The sequence below is a fragment of the Lepidochelys kempii genome, chromosome 22, assembly GCF_965140265.1.
Source record: "Lepidochelys kempii isolate rLepKem1 chromosome 22, rLepKem1.hap2, whole genome shotgun sequence".
Classification (NCBI taxonomy): domain Eukaryota; kingdom Metazoa; phylum Chordata; order Testudines; family Cheloniidae; genus Lepidochelys; species Lepidochelys kempii.
In genome coordinates this window covers 6,714,813-6,738,940 of record NC_133277.1, presented here as the reverse complement: position 1 = coordinate 6,738,940, position 24,128 = coordinate 6,714,813, and the positions used below count along the sequence as shown (strand labels likewise).

General features: G+C 41.1%; 1 protein-coding gene across 2 annotated transcripts in view; it reads right to left on the bottom strand.

Annotated features, from left to right (window-relative positions):
- Nucleotides 1-24,128, bottom strand: part of BARX2 (BARX homeobox 2) — a 53,547-nt gene that overhangs the window by 20,176 nt on the left and 9,243 nt on the right. The window contains exon 2 of one of the 2 annotated variants that reach the window (XM_073321083.1): nt 4,638-4,695. The exons of the other annotated variant lie outside the window; for it this stretch is intronic. Within the exon in view, the coding sequence (XP_073177184.1) occupies nt 4,638-4,695 (58 nt within the window). The remainder of the gene's footprint in view (nt 1-4,637; nt 4,696-24,128) is intronic. 2 annotated transcript variants of the gene reach the window in all.

Below are 24,128 nucleotides of genomic sequence, written 5' to 3'. Positions count from 1 at the left end.
CCACTCCCAGTCTCTATTCAAACCCAAGTTAATGGTATCTAGTTTGCATATTAGTTCAAGCTCAGCAGTTTCTCATTGGAGTCTGTTTTTAAAGCTTATGCTGTAATACATTTGTTAGTCTCTAAGGTGCCACAAGTTCTCCTGGTCTTTTTGCAGATACAGACTAACACGGCTGCTACTCTGAAACCTGTCAGTATATTTTAGGTTTCAGAGTAGCAGCCGTGTTAGTCTGTATTTGCAAAAAGAAAAGGAGGACTTGTGGCACCTTAGAGACTAACCAATTTATTTGAGCATAAGCTTTCGTGAGCTACAGCTCACTTCATCGGATGCATACTGTGGAAAATACAGAAGATGTTTTTATACACACAGACCATGAAAAAATGGGAGTTTATCACTACAAAAGGTTTTCTCTCCCCCCACCCCACTCTCCGGCTGGTAATAGCTTATCTAAAGTGATCACTCTCCTTACAATGTGTATGATAATCAAGGTGGGCCATTTCCAGCACAAATCCAGGTTTTATTCCCCCCCCCCCCAAACCCACTCTCCTGTTGGTAACAGCTTATCTAAAGTGATCACTCTCTTTACAATGTATATGATAATCAAGATGGGCCATTTCCAGCACAAATCCAGGTTTTCTCCCCACCCCACTCTCCTGTTGGTAATAGCTTATGTAAAGTGATCACTCTCCTTACAATGTGTATGATAATCAAGGTGGGCCATTTCCAGCACAAATCCAGGGTTTAACAAGAACGTCTGAGGAACAGTGGGGGGGAGAGAGGGGAAGGAATAAACAAGGGGAAATAGGTTACTTTTTATAATGAATCAACCATTCCCAGTCTCTATTCAAGCCTAAGTTAATTGTATCCAATTTGCAAATTAATTCCAATTCAGTAGTCTCTCGTTGGAGTCTGTTTTCGAAGTTTTTTTGTTGAAGGATAGTCACTTTGAGATCAGAAATCGCGTGGCCAGAGAGATTGAAGTGTTCTCCGACTGGTTTATGAATGTTATAATTCTTGACATCTGATTTGTGCCCATTTATTCTTTTACGTAGAGACTGTCCAGTTTGTCCAATGTACATGGCAGAGGGGCATTGCTGGCACATGATGGCATATATCACATTGGTAGATGTGCAGGTGAACGAGCCTCTGATAGATAACTTTAGATAAGTTATTACCAGCAGGAGAGTGGGGCGGGGGGAGAGAAAACCTTTTGTAGTGATAAACACCCATTTTTTCATGGTCTGTGTGTATAAAAACATCTTCTGTATTTTCCACAGTATGCATCCGATGAAGTGAGCTGTAGCTCACGAAAGCTTATGCTCAAATAAACTGGTTAGTCTCTAAGGTGTCACAAATCCTCCTTTTCTTTTTACTGTAAGGAGAGTGATCAATTAAGATGAGCTAATACCAGCGGGGGGGGGGGGGGGGCGAGAAAACCTTTCGTAGTGATAATCAATTACCAGCAGTGGACAAGAATGTCTGAGGAACAGTGGGGGGGGGAAATAAACATGGGGAAATAGTTTTACTTTGTGTAATGACCCATCCACGCCCAGTCTCTATTCAAGCCTAAATTAATTGTATCCAGTTTGCAAATTAATTCCAATTCAGCAGTTTCTCGTTGGACTCTGTTTTTGAAGTCTTTTTGTTGTAATATTGCGACTTTTAGGTCTGTAATCGAGTGACCAGAGAGATTGAAGGGTTCTCCAACTGGTTTATGAATGTTATAATTCTTGACATCTGATTTGTGTCCATTTATTCTTTTACGTAGAGACTGTCCAGTTTGCCCAATGTACATGGCAGAGGGGCATTGCTGGCACATGATGGCATATATCACATTGGTAGATGTGCAGGTGAACGAGCCTCTGATAGTGTGGCTGATGTGATTAGGCCCTATGATGGTGTCCCCTGAATAGATATTGGTGTCCCCCTGCTCTCCTGCTGGTAATAGCTCATCTTAAGTGATCACTCTCCTTACAGTGTGTATGATAACACCCATTGTTTCATGTTCTCTGTGTATATAAATCTCCCCACTGTATTTTCCACTGAATGCACCCGATGAAGTGAGCTGTAGCTCATGAAAGCTTATGCTCAAATAAATTTGTTAGTCTCTAAGGTGCCACAAGTACTTCTAGTATATTGTAGGTGATTGTCAGAGGTGCTCAGATCGGCACCTCTTCTTGATTCATAAAGCTAAGCAAAGAAACACCTGCCACCCAGGCTTCTGTTAGGTTGCTTGTACAGCCATGAATTGCAATGGATATTCCCAGTTTTGCCAGTTCACACAATTTTATCGCAAGTCTCAGGATATTTGGCATTTTACTTAAAGGCCCAGCTCCTGGAGTTGTGGGACGGCATGGGAATCTCAGCTTTCGGTTTTTTTGAAAAGTATGTTTTGAACTCTTATGGTTGCAGAGAAAAGCTATAAAAAGTGACCCAAATGCACCCAAAAGTCTCAAAATTCAAAGGGCAAATAAAACAGCATGTATTATTTCTTTTTAAAATATCTCCTGATTTTTAAGACAAATTTCATTATTTGAGGGGGGTCCAGGTTCATGCTTTTTGAACCTTTGGATTAGCGATACTGGATTCCATGGGGTTGGATGCAATGCATCCAAGGGTGCTGAGGGAGTTGGCTGATATGATTGCAGAGCCATTGGCCATTATCTATGAAAACTGTGGGCGATCGGGGAAGGTCCCAGACCATTGGAAAAAGGCAAATATAGTGCCCATCTTTTAAAAAGGGAAGAAGGAGAATCCAGGGAACTACAGACTGGTCAGTCACTGGAAAAATCATGGAGCAGGTCCTCAAGGAATCCATTTTGAAGCGCTTAGAGGAGAGGAAGGTGATCAGGAACAGTCAACATGGATTCACCAAGGGCAAGTCACGCCTGACCAACCTGATTGCCTTCTATGACGAGATAACTGGCTCTGTGGATGTGGGGAAAGCGGTGGACATGGTATACGTTGACTTTAACAAAGTTTTTGATGGAGGTGGTGGAATCTCCATCCTTAGAGGTTTTTAAGGCCCAGCTTGACAAAGCCCTGGCTGGGATGATTTAGTTGGGGTTGGTCCTGCTTTGAGCAGGGGGTTGGACTAGATGACCTCCTGAGGTCTCTTTCAACCCTAATCTTCTATGATTCTACGATTCCAGTCTCTTCTACCCCCGCACAGCACAAGGACAGATTTAAGACTCCTCCATGGCTTTGCCAAAAGCCGCACGGAAGAATCAGAGCTACCCCCTGCCAAGGGGAGGAAATTCCTACCAGGTCCAATACCTGGTGGAGCTACTTCCCACAGCAAACCAACCTAGCTTCTCTAGCCAGTGCATTGTGTGAGCAGAGCCCAGACTTTCCCCATTCCCCATCCACTCCTACCCAGTTGTGTGAGGATAGAACAGAACAGCCCCATGAAGGCTACTCTCCTCCCGCTCTGGGCACCTGTAACCCATGATCTGCTACCCATGTGCCATTGTGCAAACCAGATGGGAATCTGGTCCTGACATAGCCATAGTGATATGTATCTATCTGTGTCTACATAAGTATTTTCAAGGTACCTGTCACCCTGCTCGGCAACCAAAGTCTGCACAAAATTATACTGGAAGAAAACTTTTAGGGGATGCTTTAAGGTGATGACTTAAGACACTGACTCTCCTCTCACTCATTCCGGTTCTACTGGAGTATCAGACGATTGTCATGGCGGGGCAGTAGTGTAAATCCAGCCTGGTCTACAGTTAAAATTTAGATTGAAATTGCTAGGTTGCTCAGGGATGTGAAAAAGTCACATGCCTGAGAGACCTAACCCCCAGTATGCTCAGCTGACAGAAGAATGCTTCTGTCGATCTAGCTACCGCTGCTGAGGGAGGCAGATTACCTACAGCAATGGAAAAACTCCTTCTGACAATATAGAAAGCAGCCACCCTACTGCAACCTATCTACACTGTCATAACTCATAGTGTACATGTGGCCTAAGAGGAGGATCAGGTCTTCATGCAGTTGCTACCATTGACCAAACCTGCTGATGGTAGGTATTATCCCTGTGCTACATGGGCAATCTTCTGTCATGTTCGGAACAGACTCTCACAGATGCTTGATCAGACAGCAGCAGCTGCTGCGGCGTCCAAAAACCCGCAGTAATTATTTTAAGTTTTCCCCAGGATGCCATATCTTTCCCCCTTAGTTTCAGCAAGCAGATATTTGTGCCAAAACCAGGCAGAGTTAAAGGGTTCCCATCAGGTTTTTTAATAACAGCAACAATGTTACACACAGAGATTCCAACTAACATGAGGAATAATTAAGATATTCAAGCTTTTCTGGGGCTAACTGGATCCCTCAAAATATTCACCAGTATGAACCAGGAAATTATAATAATGGAGGATAGGGGGCCAGATTCTCAGCTGGGGTAAGTCAGTGTAGGTCAACTGAAGTAATTGGATCGGCTGAGGATCTGGCCCAAACAGTGCACAGCGCAGCTCAGAAACAAAGAGTCAAGTCTATCCCTAGTTTCAAACCATGAGCCTGAGTAGATTTACATCAGGGATGAACTTACTCCAGTGGTTGCATCTGTGGTGTAGAGAGGGTGCAGCCGTTGTTACCATTGTTTCACCTAACAGGGTTAGATGATACAATGGTAGACGTACCTGAGTCTGAGTGTGTCTCATCTCCAGCACAGTGCAGTTTCTGCCAGCGGAGCTGCACCTGTTGGGAATTAGAGGGCCAAACAAAATCTAGTGAAGACGGGGCTCATGATGGGTAAATCACACTTGCTGGGTGTACAGTTACTTGGTTCAGAAGTCAGCCATGAAACAGTTAATATTAATGATGAGTGATCAAGGTTTGAGATCTGAATAACCCAGAACTTAGGAACAGTTTGGATTTTGATCCAGACCTGCATTTTTCAGCTGACTCCCATCTGTATAATGGACTGAACTGAAACTCTGGATCCAAATCCTCTGACCCAGACTTTGGAACCAGATCTCAGCTTTACAGCTCAGGCCCGTCTCTAGTTATTATGTATTAAACAGGGATTCTGAAGAGGAGTCTACTTTGTTCCAGGCCTGCACCTCGTTACAATTCCTATACTCGGGATCAGTACATGGGAGCACAGGCACTTGGATGATCAAAGAGAGGCCTCATAGCCAGGATTTTTAATTGGCTCTCTGTTTTTTGGTTGCACACAAAGGCCTGCTGTAGCTAACCCGAAGTTTCTGTACATATGCAGTGGCAAAGGGCACTCCTGGAACATTCTGAAAGTTTCCAAAAATAGCCCCAAGACTCAGCCAAAGGTCACAGAGCCACGGGAATCATCAGTCTCACGGAGGCTGGAGGGAAACGTGCAGCAGTTAGTGCTCAGATAGAAGCATAGAATCATTCCTGCTGGGGCCAGAGAATCATTTTCATCAAGGTTCCTCGCTGGGTGCACAGTCCAACAGCTCCCCATTGGAGTTCACAAGTACAGCTTGCACCGTATGCAGTTTCCATTTCAGTCCATTGAGCTTTACTAGCCTGACAAGGAAGACGAGTGTTGCCAAAGTTAAATGCAATCCAATCAAGTATCAAAGGGCTTCTCAGTAACCAGTGGTTTCTCTCCCTTGGGAGAAATCCTGATTCCCATTGAAATCAATGGCAATGTCCCCATTGACGTCAATGGAGCCAGGATTTCACCTCGTGTGTCCTGAGCTGGAGGAAAATGGGAAGAAAACAAACATTTGTGGCAATTTCTCTTTAAAATGCCCATTTTCAGCTGTTGAGATTTTCTGACCAAGAGCCCTATTCTCTGTTGCCCTGCACCTTGTGTAGTGATTTATACACCTCCAATGTGGGGTATAAAAATGCTATCAGTTGGAATATGTGGTATTTTACACCCACTTTGCACTGGGGTAAATGACAACACAGGGTGCAAGACACAGGAGAATTAGGGGCCAGCTCTACAGTGTGTTGCCTTGACAATATTCATGGCTGTTATTGTTCATTTCTCATAAGTTGCAGGTTGCCACATATTCTGAAGCTATTGAGGAAGGAGACAAGGAAGGAAAAGTATGGATATACTAGTATCCAGCTATCTTAGGCTTCCGACAGTAATAGTCACTGTAGAGTCTCACAGCTGAAAGTAGTTGACTAAGTAAGAAGTACAGATCACAGTTTTTAAAAGCAGATTTCAATTTTGTGTCAGCAGTTTTGCACCTGGAATCAATTGCAAGCAGAAGACTAACTATCCCAATTTGTGTAAATATTAGTTGTTGTTGTTATCATAATAATACCTAGCAATTAAACATTGCTTTTCATCAACGTGCTTCACAGAGATTAAATGCAAATAAATAAACCCATAAAAATCAACTGCATATGCATGTATCTACTAGGCACAGGACTTAGTGACAAATTCAGATCCAGTTCCATAGCTGAACGTTTCCAAAGTTCTGGAGGGTTTGGGTTTGGCCCAATTTAGGAGATAACCCGCACATGAAATTTCCCCAAAGTTTGGAGCTGTTGAGAGCCAGGGCTTTGATTCAGGCCCATCCCCATTAGCAACCTGTCAACTCAATGTTTCTCTATCATGGTTACATAATAATACTAATTAATAAGTGTGAATGTATTGAGGCACCCATGCCTGAAGGCCTTTGGAGGCCTTAACAAAAACTAACCAGAAGGATAATTAATACTTATTTGCTAATAACTACATTTAATATTTATGCCATGCTTTTTAAATCTTCAAGACACTGCACAGACATTAACTAATTAGCCCAGAACGTGGGACAAGTCTAAGAAACTCCCAGAGCAAAAGCTCAGCTAGGTGACTGCAGCAAAAGTAACTGAGTATAAAACCCTGCATTAGATAGCTAATCCCCCTGCATCTAACTCTACTTTAATATACACAATCCAAAATCCATAAAGGTCTTGAATGCAGAACCCTGATGGATGCCAGTAACTCTTGCCTATAATAATAATAATGCTTTGTACTTCTGTACTATTCAGGAAGCAGTATGGGCGGGGCACCGAACAGGAGGTGGAGGGGGTCAGAAGACCCACCTCTGCCATTGACCTTGGGCAACTCATTTAACTGCTCTGTGCCTCAGTTTCCCAATCTCAGAGGATGATAGTGCTTAGCCACATTTTTAAAGTGTTTTAAGGTCTAAGGATAGAAAAAGCACGATGTAGGTGCTAAGTATTGTTATTGCTATGTTTAGCATCTTCTATCCCAGACTCCCTGTCAAGTTGGAGAGTGTTCCAGAGCCCTGTTCTACCCGCATTGGAGAAGAGCATTTGTAAATAAAGGTGGATTTTTTTTTCAAAGTAGCTTTTAAGAAAACCATCAGGTTGGCTCTCAAGAAATCCTGTGTAGCAAATGTCACAGCACAAGTGATTCTGGACTAACCATTTCTAAGGAAAATACACACTGCTTTCCTAATTAATCTACCCTGCTTCATATATTCAAGCCACAATCTCTGCCTTGGAAGGACAGGCCCCTTTATGATAATCTATACTCCATAGCTGCGTATGGATCCAATCCTGAAAGGTGCTGAGCACCATCTTAGAGGAGGTGTGTGCTGTTTCTTTAAATCTGTAGCAGGAGACAGCACAGGTGAGGTGGGTGGGGAAAGGTTCTCGGCAGAAGCTGTACAGGAAAGCAGTGAGAGGGAGAGAGAGAGAGGCAGAATAGTTTTAAAGGTGACACTATTTTCTTTATTCTAATAAAGTCTCTTGATCAGTCTTAGAAGAAAGTGACTCTTTCTGGGATTCTTTACAATTGGCACATGGCACTTTCAAATCCCATGGACTTAATTGGGAACGGGGGGGTGCTCACAACCCTAAGAGGGTCGCCCATTATGTCCCCTAGAAAGAAAAATGGGCCTGAAGCCATGTTGTTTGGAACCAGTTCCAAATGAGCTGCGGGTTTAGGTATGAGCTCCTATTCCAGACCTTTCGCGTTTGGACTCTGAGGGAGTTTTAAGGCCAGGGTATGTCAGTCCCAGAGAAATACATATAAGCACATCTCTGTGAACCACAGCACTTGGACAACGCAGGAAAGTTACTGGGATACAAGCCATCAGTCCATTTACTGTATCTGTCGAGCACTGCACAGATACAAAATTTGTATCCAATCTGCAAACATGGCTGTGGATATCCACAGATTTGCAGGGCTCTATATGTCTGCATTGAGGGACCTTTCAGCTCCAGCAAGTTAACTTCAATTTAAAGATCATTCTCTTGAACTAAGTTATGCTAAATGTTCTGGCCAACTATTTCATCCATTACCAATAATAAAGTCCTGCTCTAGCTTTCAGAGTTTTATGGACCAAGTTCAGTAAATCAAAGTAGCCAAAAGATTACAGAATCAAATGCTTAAAAGCGGTGAAATGATTTGCAAACAGCATCTGGTCTTGTTTATTGGGGGTGAGGAAGGGAATATTGCATGGATGAGATACAGCTCTTGGTGTACTCAAGATTAGCCCACAGCAACCGTCTGTCTTACACAGATGACAGTTAGATGAAAAGAAACCTCAGCGCATTGAGGAAGAATTTGGAAACGCAGGTTCAATCCTCCTGCTCTGCCACAGACTGTCTGGATGATGCTGGGCAAGTCACTTCATCTTTCTGTCCCTCTGTACAATGGGGATAATGCTTCCCCATTAAAACGATTGTGAGGCATTTCATCTACAACAGAAACAGGTTCCACTCAGCTCTGTTCAGACTCAGGGATCTGCCAGTGCACTTGCGCGAGGCCATCAAAACAAGGACTGCCCACTTGCACCATAATAAGGGTTTGAATCTGCACCTTTTGCTCCTTCAGTGCAAGTCTGTGTGCAGATGGTTTTACTTTGGAATAAAGCGCCCCTTTATATTTAGCTTGAGTTGGTGAAGCTCTTTTATTCTGACAGAACCGTGGCCCTGTAATAGTTTATATACTAGATCTGAGGGGGTTAAGTTGGGCCTGAGTGGCCAGTTAACCCAGCTGGGTGAGCCTGGCCTAATTAAAGATGGAGCTGGACAGTGACTATAATGAAGGGAAGCACAGATTAGAAGGAGGCTGCCGGGACAGAGGGAAAGGATGCTACAGTCCCTTTCCAGGCATTTGAGAGAGCAGCAGGGTCATAGAAGAAGCCCTGGGGACCCTCTCTTGAGTAGCAAAGTCTGGCAAGAGGCCAGGAGAGACATGGAGCAGCCATGGGAAGTATAACAAGCTCCAGTGATGAGGATCCCTGATAAAATGGCAGGATCTGGACTCCTAGGGAGAGAGCCCTGTGAGGCATTCAACTGAAGAACAGAGCAAGGGGAACTTCAGAGGTAGGAAAGGTCAAACCTAGGGAGGGCAGAAGTTGGGTTAAGTTTATACTTTTGGTTTGGGGGTTTATTGGGGGATTCCAGGGGAGAGCCTGCGAGCTGTGGCCCTGAAAGAAGGGTGAAACTTCAAGGCATTGTGGGAGAGGCCTGCTGACAGGTTGTGGTACGGGGGTAGCAGCACGGGGTCTGATGGAGCAGGCCTGAGCTGCTGGTTTATAGGGTCCCTAGACTGGAACCAAGTGTAGTGGGAGGCCCTGAGAAGGGGATAAAGGGCAGTTGAAAGTCCTGAGAGGAGCGGTACAGTGACCCCAGAGTTGAGGGCTGAAGACTGGACATAAGAATTGGGACAGTTATTCTCTTGGACTTTTTGTTACCCTGGAAGAGGTGGGATTCAGGCTGGAGGGCTGAGTCACAAGAAGAAGCAGACCGCTGCAGGGAAGAAGTGACCACCAACAGAAGGTGCTAGAGGAGGAGGAGAGACTGCTAGGCCATGCCCAGCTGCAAGGGGAGCACATCCTGTGGTGAGTTCTCCCTTGCACGGGCCCATTGTCCCTAAGTGAGGCGGAAAGTAGTCTAGTAGGTTTACTGATTGAAAAGCAACACCCTGAAGTGCCCCTAGAAACACATGTTTGAAAGGCAGGTCAACTCCCACTTTGGATGGCATTGTTTGTGTCTAAATTACATGCATCATGCTGTGTGTGCGTAAATCAATCAGTCCTTTATTTCCTGTTCTGTTAATTGTTATCACAACAGCCATAAGCAAACACTGACTTTGGACAGCTGACTAGCAGCTCACACAAAAGCACTCTTCAGCTTTCATAAGCCCACTCTTGTCTTTCGTGCCAACACAAAGCTGGCCATAAATGTCACTCTCTCTTCCTGCTTCAGAGGCATAAACCAAATTGGTGAGTGACACAAGGGAAGAAATAGAGTTTAATTATTGCTAAACAGAGATCCATTTAATATTGGCTTGACAGGCCTTGTGCAAAATGCTTTTATCTTCTGGGCCAGTGACCAGTTTTTAATTCTTGCTTTCTTGGAAGAAACCCCACTTTCTGTGAATGAAATGAAAGGAGCATTTCAACAGGTGCCAGTGTAAATCTGCTAGAGATGTGCTGAGTTTTGGTTAAAACTTTGCCTGTTATTATCTCAAATGTTGTCCTGTTATAATCTCTCTCCAACCCAAAAACTCCAAGCAAAGGTGTCTCCTGAGCTGCATATGTGATTCTTTGATCTCGGATCTGCCCTAAGAGAGAGAACACCCGTCTCCGTTTCCTCTCTGGGACAAAAATAAACTCGGTGGGCAATTTGACTGAACAGCTGCACACACAATGCAATTTAGAAGGATGCAAATGATACACTAGCGAGTTTTGTCCAACCTTCTCATCCTTTGTGTTTGACAATTAGAACAGAGACAAATCCCTCATGGCTGGATAATGAAGGAACAACATACAGCAGGGATAAAGATACTCATACTGCCAACAGCAGTGTTATTCAAAGAAGTCCAGAGCATGCATGCTGGAATCCATAGCCACGTGGAGTATAGTCTGGGGCCAGACTCCATGAGCTCAGGGATTTCATCCAGTCCTGACATTTGTTGTTGATGATGATGTTGTCAGTTTTGTGTTTCCTTTAAATGTTATGTGATGTGTTCAGAACAAATAGATTCAAGCTGTAGATTCAAGCTGTAGATTCTACTGTAACAAGCCCATGACTACCCAGGAAGCTTCAAACCCACAGGCCTCAGCTATTTGAATGAAAAGAAACTCTCCCCTAGCTGTCAGCAGTATAAGGCCTATGACATATGGATGAGCTATTTTTATTTAATCCGATAAGAGCAGTAGTACACACATGTACATGCTCATTTTGATCATACACCAACAAAATAGACTTAAGTCATATAAAAAATCTAATTTTTCAGATGGCTAAAATTTATTAATATCAAATTCATCAAAATCTACTGCTGTAACATGGCTTCTAGCACTGATGAAAATTTTAGCACCAAAACACAGGCCAGTACCATTTCAGTGAAAGGAGGTAACGTTTTTGTAGCAGTAGCAGGCTATTATCCTCTATGTAGACCGGCCAGTAAAGGGCACATGACACACATAGGCCCTGATCCTGAAAAACTTATGTATACTTGCCAGAAGCTGGGACGGGATGACAGGGAATGGCTCACTAGACAATTGTGCTGTTCTGTGAAGCAGTAGGTAGGCTCTATAGAGAACTAAATATTAATGACAAAGTGTATAAGCAAAAAAGAAATAGAAAACAGCGTATTACTGTAGCTATATAGTTTAATCTGGTTCTGAGAAGCCCCATGATAGACTAGGGTGGTCTGGTAGTTCAGATACAAGTTTGGAAAGAGAAAGACCTGGTGGTATTCCTGGCTCTGCCACAGATTTCCCTGTGTGACCTCAACCAAGTCTCTAAACCTCCCTGTGCCTCTACATTCTCCATGTGTAAAATAAGGATGGTACCTACTACACCAGGGTGCTTGTAAAAATCCTGTGAGATCCTCAAATGGAAGGCACTAAGGGAAGATATTCTTATCCCACAGTTTGCTACGCCCATTTCCGCATACGTAAATTGCACGAACATCACACTGTGAATTCTCGTGTGTCATATGATTATGAAATTCCTTAGTGTCCCATTAATATATATGCTAATAATCAAGCAATCTCTGTATTCCACCTCCAATAATAGGCACTTATGCTGTGCGAAATTTTCAAACCAAAATAACACTTTGTGCATATCTATAATTTTCAAATTGAGAAAGAAAGCAGCATACTTAGCCAAGCATCAACCACCTCTCCCATATTCTATGGCATGATCATTTTTTAAAGGCATAAATCCAAAGCAAATATTTTGACACTTCTCAAACAGATTTCTCAGGTCCGGATGGAACTCTGAAAGATCTGGTGTTCTGGCAGTTTCCTGCTGCACTCTGAAAATTGGGAGTTCCTTTGCATTGCCGGAGCCCTTACTACACTTTCAAAGATTCAGCTTAACAGGTGATATGACCCACTTGTAATTTCAATCACTGACCAGGTCAGACAACTCCTCGGAGTTTATTGTTATGTCTTGAGAACAGCTGATATGTTATTAGACAATAATCAGAGAAGCATAGAAATGTAGGGTTGGAAGGGACCTCGAGAAGTCATCTAGTCTATCCCCTGCACTGCTGCAAGACCAAGTATATCTATAGACCATCCTTGACAGATGATTGTTTAACCTGTTCTTAAAAACCTGTAGTGATGGGGATTCCACAACCTCCCTTGGGAGTCTATTGTAGAGCTTAACTACCCTTCTAGTTAGAAAGTTTTTCCTAATATCTAATTTAAATCTCCCTTGCTGCAGATTAAGCCCCATATTTCCTCTTCTAATTTCAGTGGACACAGGGAATAACTGATCACCATCCTCTTCATAAGAGCCCTCAACATAGTTGAAGACTTATCAGGTTCCCCCTCAGTCTTCTTTTCTCAAGACTAAACATACCCAGTTTTTTAACCTTTCCTCACAGATTAGGTTTTCTAAACCTTTTATCATTTTTATTGCTCTCCTTTGGACTCTTCAATTTTTTCCAAAGTGTGGCACCCAGAATTGGACTCAGTACTCCAGCTGAGGCCCCACCAGTGCCAAATAGAGCCGGACAATTACCACCCGTGTCTTACATTTGGCATTCCTTCTAATATGCCCCGGAATGATATTAGCCATTTTTGCAACTGCACCGCAGCGTTGGCTCCTTCAATCTGTGATCTGCTACAACTCCCAGGATGGAAATCCTTTCCAGCTGTACTGCCACCTAGCCAGTTATTCCCCACTTTGTAGTTGTTCATTTGATTTTTTTTCCTAACTGAAATACTTTGCACTTGTCTTTATTGAATTTCATCTTGTTGATTTCAGACCAATTCTCCAATTTGTCAAGGTCCTTTAAAATTCTAATCCTGTCCTCCAAAGTGCTTGCAACCCCTCCCAGCTTAGTGTCATCCATAGATTTTATAAGCATAACCTCCACTCCATTATCCAAGTCATTAATGAAAATATGTAATAGTACATAATGCAGAATACATCCCTGTGGAACCCCACTAGATACATCCTCTCCGTTTGACAGCAAATGATGTGGAAGTTCCAGGTTTTCTTGGCTTGCCTTTTGCACGTCTGTGATAACCAGGCATTTCATTCAGAGCCTGATCCAGACACCACAAAAGTCAATGGGATTATTTCTGTTGATTTCAATGGGTTTCAGATCAGGCTCCATTGAGAGGCAGGTTCTCCCTACCGAGGAGCTGATTACCCTCTCATTTACACCAGTTTTGCACCATTGTAACTCCATTAATGGGGCTGCTTTGTATTTATACTGGTACAAATGAAAGGAGAATTAGGCCCTGGAAGTCAACCTGCACATGGAAGAAATATCAAGTTAGTAAATTGTGACCTTTTCATGGGTTCTTTGTGATGCACAAAGTTGGTCTGAAATGTGGATTTGTTGCTGTTGGTTTGGGGGCTCTTACATTTCAATTCCCTTGAGAAATATCAGCCACAATATGTGTAGTCCTCCCGTCATATCTTTCCTAGAGGACTTCGGGAAGCTAATGGTTTGATGCACCAGCTTAGCTAAAAACCAGTTTTTAAATCAGTTTAGTTAAAACTGTTCAAAGCGCTCGTGTGGAGGCTCAAACTGATTTAAGAGTTTCCAAATGCATTTTGCAATATTTGATTTAAGAGTGTCCACACAGGGTTCTTCCATTGGTATAACTAAATCAGTTTAAAATAGGGCTGTCAAGCAATTGAAAAAGCTAATTGTGATTAATCGCACAATTAAAAAAATTAATCACAATTAATCACCCAATTAATTGCACTGTTAAACAACAATAGAATACATTTAAATATTTTTGGATGTTTTCTACATTTTCAAATATATTTATTTAAATCATAACACAGAATACAAAGTGTACAGTGCTCAGTTTATATTTATTTTTATTACAAATATTTGCACTGTAAAAAACAAAAGCAATAGTATTTTTCAATTCATCTAATACAAGTACTGTAGTGCTATCTCTTTATCATGAAACTTGAATTTACAAATGTAGAATTATTTTAAAAAAGCTTGCATTCAAAAATAAAATTTGTAAAACTTTAGAGCCTACAAGTTCACTCAATCCTATTTCTTGTTCAGCCAATCGCTCAGACAGACAAATAAGTTTGTTTACATTTGCTGGAGATAATGCTGCCCAATTCTTGTTCACAATGTCACCTGAAAGTGAGAACAGATGTTCACATGGCACTGTTGTAGCCCGCGTCGCAAGATATTTACGTGCCAGATGTGCTATAGATTCATATGTTCCTTTATGCTTCAACCATCATTCCAGAGGACATGCATCCATGCTGATGACAGGTTCTGCTCGATAACGATCCAAAGCAGTGCAGACCGACACATGTTCGTTTTCATTATCTGAGTCAGATGCCACCAGCAGAAGATTGGTTTTCTTTTTTGGTGATTTGGGTTCTGTAGTTTCCACATCAGAGTGTTGCTCTTTTAAGACTTCTGAAAGCATGCTCCACACCTCGTCCCTCTCAGATTTTGGAAGGCACTTCAGATACTTAACCTTGGGTCGAGTGCTGTAGCTATCTTTAGAAATTTCACATTGGTTCCTTGCATTTTGTCAAAGCTGCAGTAAAAGTGTTCTTAAAACAAACAACATGTACGGGTTCATCATCCGAGACTTCTATAACACGAAATATATGACAGAATGCGGGTAAAACAGAGCAGGGGACATACAATTCTCACCCAAGGAGTTCAATCACAAATTTAATTAACACATGATTTTTTTAACGAGCGTCATCAGCATGGAAGCATGTCCTTTGGAATGGTGGCTGAAGCATGAAGGGGCATACGAATGTTTAGCAAATCTGGCACTTAAATACCTTGCAATGCCAGCTACAACAGTGCCATGCGAATACCGGTTCTCACTTCCAGGTGACATTGTAAATAAGAAGTGGGCAGCATTATATCCCGTAAATGTAATCAAACTTGTTTATCTTCATGATTGGCTGAACAAGACTGTGTTGACTTGTAGGCTCTAAATTTTTACATTGTTTTGTTTTTGAGTGCAGTTATGTAACAACAACAAAAATCTACATTTGTAAGTTGCACTTTCACGATAAAGAGATTGCACTACATTACCTGTATGAAGTGAATCGAAAAAATACTATTGTTTGTTTATAATTTTTAGAGTGCAAATATTTGTAATCAAAAATAATAATATAAACTGAGCACTGTACACATATTCTGTGTTGTAATTGAATTCAATATATTTGAAAATGTAGAAACAATCCAAAATTATTTAATAAATTTCAGTTGGTATTCTAATGCTTAACAGTGCAATTAAAACTACGATTAATCATGATTTTTTTAATCGCAATTAATTTTTTTAGTTAATCGCGTGAGTTAACTGCAATTAATTGACAGCCCTAATTTAAAAATATATCTTTCGTTAAGTTTGTGCAACATTGAATATAGATAGGGTGAAATCCTGGGAGGTTTGCCATTGATTGCAATGAGGTCAGGATTTTACCCAAAGGTTCAAACGTGTTCTGGGGACTCTCACAGTCATTCATTGAAGGGATGAGGATGTAAAACTCTTAAAAAGCAGTCTTTCCTCCCAGAGCTTGTCTACACCCAAGTCGGAACTGAACTAAGTAAATCAGTTATGATTCACCCTCTCAGTTATTTCGGTGCAAATGTATGTGGGAATACACTTATTTCAGATTAAGAGTGTCCTATTTCAATTTAACTCAAGTCAACAAAAGATCAATTTAAAATAAATCAAAATAAAACACTCCTAATCCAAAATAAGAGTCTTGCCCTGAAATTACTAATGTTACAAATCATATATTAGTGATTTTGGTTCCAGCTCTTCCCTAACATGGTCTTAGCAAAAAAATAAAACAAGCAAAAAGCTTTAAAGAGCCTGACCACGAATGATTTCTCTTCTAAATCAAATTCATTCATGATGTCATAATCTTACTAGTTCTCCAGTGGTCCATATAGATTTCTGGGGTGAACACAAGGTGAATTTCTAATGTAAAAACAAGCCTACGTTAAAAAATAAATTTTTGGAGGTCTTAGACAATGTAAGGAAGGAAAACAGTGCACATGATCAATTAAGTCCTCCTCTTTAGAAGATTATCTTTAATTAAATTATTTACACAGGAAACAAATAACTCTGTGTGATATTAACATCTAATTTCCAGCACTGCCATGATAAGAAGCCTGCACCCTTAAATGGCTTCTACAACAATAAACCATATCACCCATCATCAACATGTTGCAAAGCAGTCATTAATCACAGGAGCAACCTACTTATTACTGGTATCCAACCACTGGTAATATAAACACTTATAAAACAGGGGCGCCTTTCATAATTCCCTGCCCTTCTCTCTCAATAGTTTAAGAGGATTAACCCTTTTACAATGAGGGATGGGCCCACTGGTTTTTCCTAATTCCAAATCCACTCTACATCACAGGTTCAAAAGTTTGACTTGAACTCGAATGTCATCGGGTTAACGTTCCACTTAGGAGACTGAAAAAAAAGGATCAGAGAGAGAGAGAGAGAATGCAGCAAAAAGATATCTTGTAATACGTAGCAGAGAGTGGACAGAGTGAAAAGCAAATGAAAAGTTAACAGGATAAAAGGACCAGAGGAGAGGAATGAGAAACTCAGTGAAAGAATAAATACAGTGTACATACTGTCTGTGCGCTCCTGCATGTATCACATAACTTTCGGAGAGGGCTGGTCTATCCTTTCTACATGGCACAGGTGCCTCTCTGGCTATTAAATTAGTTAGTTTAGTTGAATCACCTTTCTGAAGAAAATGGTGACATTAACTTGAACTAATGTTGCAAACCCAGATAGTAATAATACTTTGTATTTCTCTAGCACAGTGTTTCCCAGACTTCTTCCACTGCTCATGCAGGGAAAGCCCCTGGCGGGCCAGGCCAGTTTGTTTACCAGCTGGGTCTGCAGGTTCGGCTGATCGCGGCTCCCAGTGGCTGCGGTTCGCAGCTCCAGGCCAATGGGGGCTGCGGGAAGCAGCGCGGGCCTAGGGACGTACTGGCCGCCACTTCCCGCAGCTCCCATTGGCCTGGAGCAGCGAACCGCGGGCACTGGGTGCCGCGATCGGCCGAACCTGCGGACGCGGCAGGTAAACAAACCGGCCCAGCCTGCCAGGAGCTTTCCCTGCACGAGCAGCGGAACAAGTTTGGGAACCACTGCTCTGACACTTCACTTCAAAATCCTTTATAAAGGTGGGTAAGTGCTGGTCTCATTTTACTGATGGGGAAACTGAGGCATGGTGAAGGAAGTAATTTGCTGAAGATTACACAGTGAGTCAGTGGCAGAATTGAGGAAAGAGTTCAGAGCTCCAAACCTTCAGCCCTCTCTTATATAGTTCTCAAAACTCTGTGAAGTTCACTGATCTCCATTCACAAGAGTGGCATGTTCCAAGCTGCCAGCTTAGCAGGCTCTTTCTGTATACCTATACTGACACAATTCCTTCTCTCCTTACCCCCCCAAAACTCCCATTGACTTCAGTGAGTAATGGGGGGGAGAGTTGAGTCAAGAAGAATTTGGGTGCACAGTCTACAGCATCCAATGAGTTGAATTGACCCTTCAAACATCTGTGCTAACTAAGTCTTTATTTTGATTGACTTCTTGTTGTAAGATGCCAGAAGCTTGGATGGAGAATGCTTGGGTAGAGCAAAAATAGATTAAGTAAATGAATGAGGAGACAGAGCGATCACTGTGCACTTTTGAATCAAATCTCAAAGCACAAAATGCTCGAGCTCTAACTGGAGTAGTAGCTCTCCAGACACATATATTAAGGCCTGGTCTACACTTAAGATTTACATCTATATAGCTGCCTCACTCAGGGCACCCTGAGCAATGTAGCTATGCTGGCCTGGCCCCCAGTGTAGATGCAGCTAGGTCAATGGAAGAAGGCTTCCTTCGACCTACCTACCATCACACGGGAAGATGGTGTTACTACACTGATGGGGGGAAAAAACCTTCCCTCCATGTAGGTACTGTAGCTATGCTAGTATAGTCCCCTAATGTAGACATGGCCTCAGTTGATCATAAGATTGACAAGTGTTTCCAGTTTTAGAACCAGTTGTTGGAGGTGAATGATCTGTGATGGGTTAAGAATAGCTAAATAATAATGCCTATTTCTATAGCACTTTTCATCAGTAGATCTCAAAGCACTTCACATTTTTTAACGTATTTATCCTGACAACACCCCCTGAGGTAGGGAAGCATCCACAGATAAGGAACTGAGACCCAGAGGCTGAGTGACATGCCCCAGGTCACATAGGAAGACCATGGCAGAGCAGAGAATTGAACCTGGATTGCTCATATCCTAAGCAAATACCCTAAGCTCTGGACTATCCTTCCCTGAGCACAGGTGAAAAAGCCAACATTTTGAGAAAAATATATTTAACAACACATTGCACCTTAAACTGTCCTACACACCAGAAGCCAAAAATTAACTCTAGGCTTCTTCTGTTTTTGTTTTTGTTTTTTTAACTAAGTAATAAAATAAAGAGAATAATTCAGTGCCAAGAGAAGCTATTCAACTGCAGCTTTTTTCATCTATAAAAACTACACCAGTGAAGCCTCTTATAGCAATGTCATTTTTTTCATAGAACAACTTCCCTCTAAGCAGAGGTTTTGTGTAATTCAAATTACAACTGGTACATTGCAACGCATGGAAACATTCTGGGGCTGTCATTGTTCGCCATGGTCAATGGAGTTTTTCTGTATGTGAATTCATCATAAGCAGGTTCCATTACATGTGTGTGTGTGTGAGAGAGAGAGAGAGAGAGAATATGAATGAATAGATAAAACATTATATTTATCTATTTTTTTAACCTGGCATCAAGGTTAACATCACCAGTGAGTTAACACCAGTCATGTCTACAAGTTCAGTATGTATGAATACGTAATAACATTCAGTTTTATATATTACTTTTAATCAGCAGATCTCAAAGCAGTTTACAAACCAAGGATAAGTATAATCATGTCCACATTACAGAGGGGAAACTGAGACACAGAGAGCAAAAGAACACAGAGAGATCTATTACAGGAATAGAACCCAAGTCTTCTTACATGTGGTACAAAGCCATACAATATGGACTGCTTTTGGTGTAGTGACTCAGAGTACATATAGAGAATTAAAATGCAAATATTTTTAAGTTGGAATGTGTAACATGAAAAGCACTTATCACTGCATTAATTCTCTGGGTGGTGTGGAATTCCATTCTTCTTGACAAAGGGAGACAGGGGTGTGTCTTTTTTGCACTGTTACGCGTGTATTTATAAAATTGCAATGAGTGTTTTGTAAAACACTTGTGAGACCACTTAAGTGGGCTTGTCCCTTATGGAACTGCACTGAAAACAGAATGCAGATGTAAAAGGAAAGATGAAATCACAATTCAACTATTTGATAGAGCAAAAGAAGATGATATGTGATGTCTCATAGGAAGCAGTTTCCTAAATCGCCAAACCCATAATACAGCCAATTTACCTGGCTAAACAATGTTGCAGAACTTAAAGGCTATTGTGCCAACTGGGCTCTCAATTTCTAAGCAGCTTCCCATTTATTTCAGTGGAAAGTCTCATTTAAAAAGAAAATAAAAGACCTGAGATGGTCCTAAAAGAACCTCAATCCATTTAGTCAGTATTTTTCACTCACATCCTTAGTTGTATTTTAAAATGAGCGGAAGGCCACAATGACTACAGAGTTAGATAGCCTGATCTTCAGAGGTCCTGAGCTCCCGATTTGCTAGGAATGTGGGTGGCTCAGTATTTCTGAAAATCAGGCCGTAATTAGTCCCGCTAGCCATTGGGCTTTTTCCTTTTTATGAAAGGGAAGGGAAATATCTGGGAATGTTTGCAAAACATAATCAAAATCTAACTGCTGCTTGTCATTTGCACCTGCTCCTACGGGGCAGTAGTAGAAGGTGAACACAGCCGTTAGACAGGTTTCAGAGGAGCAGCCGTGTTAGTCTGTATTCGCAAAAAGAAAAGGAGTACTTTTCTTACAGCCATTAGAAACATTCTGGACCACAGTCTCATTTACACTAAGGCTCCTTTGCACTGCTCTGGAATTTCCATCCACTTTAAGACCCTTTTACACAGCCGGAGCAATGTAAAGCGACCTTAGTGAAAATGGGAATCGGGCCCTTCATCTTTCATTTTGACACAGCTGTTTACAAAGTGTGACAATAAAACAGGCCCCAACACCAAACCCTGCAGAATTCCTTTCAATGTTTGGCATAGAGTAAAAGGCCTCCTGTCTATGGAAGGACAAATATAGTCCACTCAGATAGATAAGAATGAGCCCTACTCATTCCCACTTATACAGTCACAATCCACAATGTCCAAAGTTTTTGACTGATCGACGGAGACAGCACTAGGAACCCAACCCCATGAGCACGGCCTGTCCCTCAGAACAAACACAAGCATGGGGACACTAGACTTGTCAGCATTCAAGTGCTATAAATAGACACATTTGGGAACATACCTTTGAATTCTGCAGAAAATAATTACATTCGGAGAAATTTTGGGAAGCACTGAATATAAAAAGGATCAATATTTTGGATTTTAAAAAAACCAGGAACTCTCTCTCCTACTTAAAGGCCCATAACATGAAATAGAGAAAGTCAGGGTTAAAAGTAATAATTTACAAAGCAAATACCCTGACCTTTGTTGCTGATAACTCCTTACAAGAATCCTAGAAATGTAGGGTTTGAAGGCAACTTGAGAGGTCATCTAGTCTATTCCCCCATCCCAAGGTAGAACCAATTAAACCTATATTATTAAACCTGAAAGAATTTACAAGCTTACCTCATTTTTTATCATGTATGTTGTGTACCTTTTGTACTTTGTGCTTCACTCAGCTCAGACAACGGAAACAAACTATAATCCTTATCATGCTGGAACCTGATTTGCAAATGCTTAAGCATAACTTTACTCACATGAGTAGTCCCTTTAACACAATGGCCTTACATGAGTAAAGTCACATGCAAGTAGGTGTGCAGGGTTGGGCCCTTTCTAAGTTATTCTCTAGTCAACTTCACTTGCTTGTTCTGGTGTGATTTTCAACAATATAGGCTTTGATAGATAGAAACATAGTTATAATGTTACTTGTTATAACATTGTTTAACAACAGCCAAGTGCTGTAACATTTGCTTCCAAGTACTGTGAGAGACGTCTAAATCCAAACAACAAAATGGGTCCATTAAAATTTAAAAAAATAAATCTATCAGTCTGAGTCTTCATAAAAACTTTTGTTGTAACATGACTTAAATATAGGTGCTAAACTACCTTATAATGTGACTTAAGTCTTTACAATGAAAGCATGATTCAAATTGACTCATTGAGGCACTGATCCAACTCATATTTTATTGACTTCAGTAGGAGTGGAATGGAGTCATTCTTAATAAAACAATCCATCAATTGTTCTTCACCCACATCCCAAACTCTGTTCCATCATTAATTATTGTTCTAGAATGTATTGCAATGAAGCAAAACCAACTATTCCAATTCTGACACAGTCCCCTACTACTCAATGGCCAAATTTGCTATTAGAGAGAGCAGGTGGGCGAGACAATATCTTTTACTTCATTTTGGTGAGTCAGGCAAGCTTTAGATCTTGCACAGAGCTCTTCTTCAGATCCGTGTAAACTCCAAAACTTGTGTCTCTCACCAACAGAAGTTGGTCCAATAATAGATATACCTCACCCACCTTCTCTCTCTCTAATATCCTGGGACCAACACAGCTACACCAACACTTCAAGCTTCACTGTTATCAAGTGATCTAAAACAAATCTGCTCGTGAAAAGCAGGTAAAAAGGACATCAGTCTGCAATTATCTACAGTTCCTTCTATCACCCTCCTGCTTTATAGACTATTTCAAATATCAAGTATTCCAGCATTCAGCCCTCAGAAAATAAAAAGCATTGCAACTGTTGAGGTCTAATGGGAGTTTTGAACAAAAACAGATGGAAGGATAAAGACAGGTGTGTTTGTAAAATATTCATGGAAACGCTCGGCAATAAAACAGGAGATTATTCATTATTATTCTAGGTTTCAGTGAGATTTTTCACATCTTTTATTGCTTGCTTTTATATATTTCAATATAGCTTTGTGGCTACATTTTTAGCTCTTCCATATAAGTACATTAGTACAATGAATCATATCCAGGGATTAACCTTATTAATCTTAAAAGATCTCCTAAGTAACCACAAACATTTCTTTGCCTTGCAAAACACCTCTCTCAAGCCACCCATCCTTGTGTGTTTACTTAAAAGAGGTTTTATTATATATGTGTAGTATACAGGGAATAGGCTCCTGTATGCCTAAAAAGATAGAATCCTGTTCCCTCTTCTGCTTTAATAATGAGGAGTAAAGCTGATCAGGATTTTTTGGATGAATCCACTGAAATCAAGGGATTTGCCTCATTTGAGGATATGGCCCTGAGTAACATATTGTTTTTGCCATGCGTAATCTGGAGTATAAATGTTCTATTAATATATGGATCCCTAAAATGCAGGGCTTCTCCTCCAAAACAGCAGTGTGAGTGAAGTACTGTACTTGGACTAGGTTTATATTGAAAGCTCTCTCTTATTTTGAAAGAAATCTGTAAATAGTGTAAGAACACTACATGACATACCCAGAAAATGTAGGAGCTGATAGTTCAAGTTTTAACTTGGATGAGCAGTCCCATTAAAATCAGTCAACTGATTACATGAGTCAAAAATACGAATGCGGTAAAGTTCTGCAATCTAGAATACACACACACACACAGCTATTGTTAGGGTGTTTTCCAAGCCTCAGAGACAAAAACATTTGAAATTTTTCCATCAAAACTTTTTGCGTGAAAAAAATGTCTCTTTTTCAATGAAACAAAAGTTTTGCTGAAAATGTCCGTTTTTGTCCCCCCAAAATGGGCTTTCATAAAAAAAACCTTGAAACCCGAAAATAAGCCTTTTTGTTAGTTTGCGGATTGTGGTTTTTAGACCCATAACATTTCAAAGAAAAGCTGACAGAAATATTTTTTTCAATCAACATTTTTCCAGAGGAGAAAAAACAAATCATTTCCCAGCCATCTCTAATAATGGACACGATCCTGGTATCCCAGAAAACCAGTCATTGACTTCACTGAGAGCAAATTCCCTTATTGCAATATATATACATACACCGCACAGCTATGTGGAGGTACATATAGAATAAATGTTGTTATGGTCTAAAAGAAAATAATTTGGGGTAGATAACTTAGCAAGATTCTGAATTGTCATCTCATGTTCGAGGGAGAGGGGAATCGTCACAAGGAAGCAAGTATATTTCTTCAAAAATAAACAGCTTGGCCCTCCTGCTGCTACAGCTTACACTTTATGCTGGTATAACTTCACTGACTTTATTGGAGTTGCTCCTGATTTACACAAGGGAAGCTGAGAGCAAAATCAAACCCTTTGTGTGACCCCTGGTCTATATAAAACTCAGTATCCACCTAAGTACTTAAATGGCCTCCTCACCATAGCATGTTATTGATTACCCAGAGTTCCTTAGAGCTGCATTCTGTCCATTAGGGATAGTGGAAAGGATTCAGTTAATAAATGAAAATGGACGGTAAAATGAGGGGAAGAAGAAAAATATTAAATATTTACTTTGTGAGCCCAGATCGTAATACTAGAATTTTTCAAAGATGCCACTAAAATGAAACTTTTTAATCAATTTCACATTGACCCACAAGAAGCTTCCCAGCAAGACCCTGCTCAGTTGCTAGGA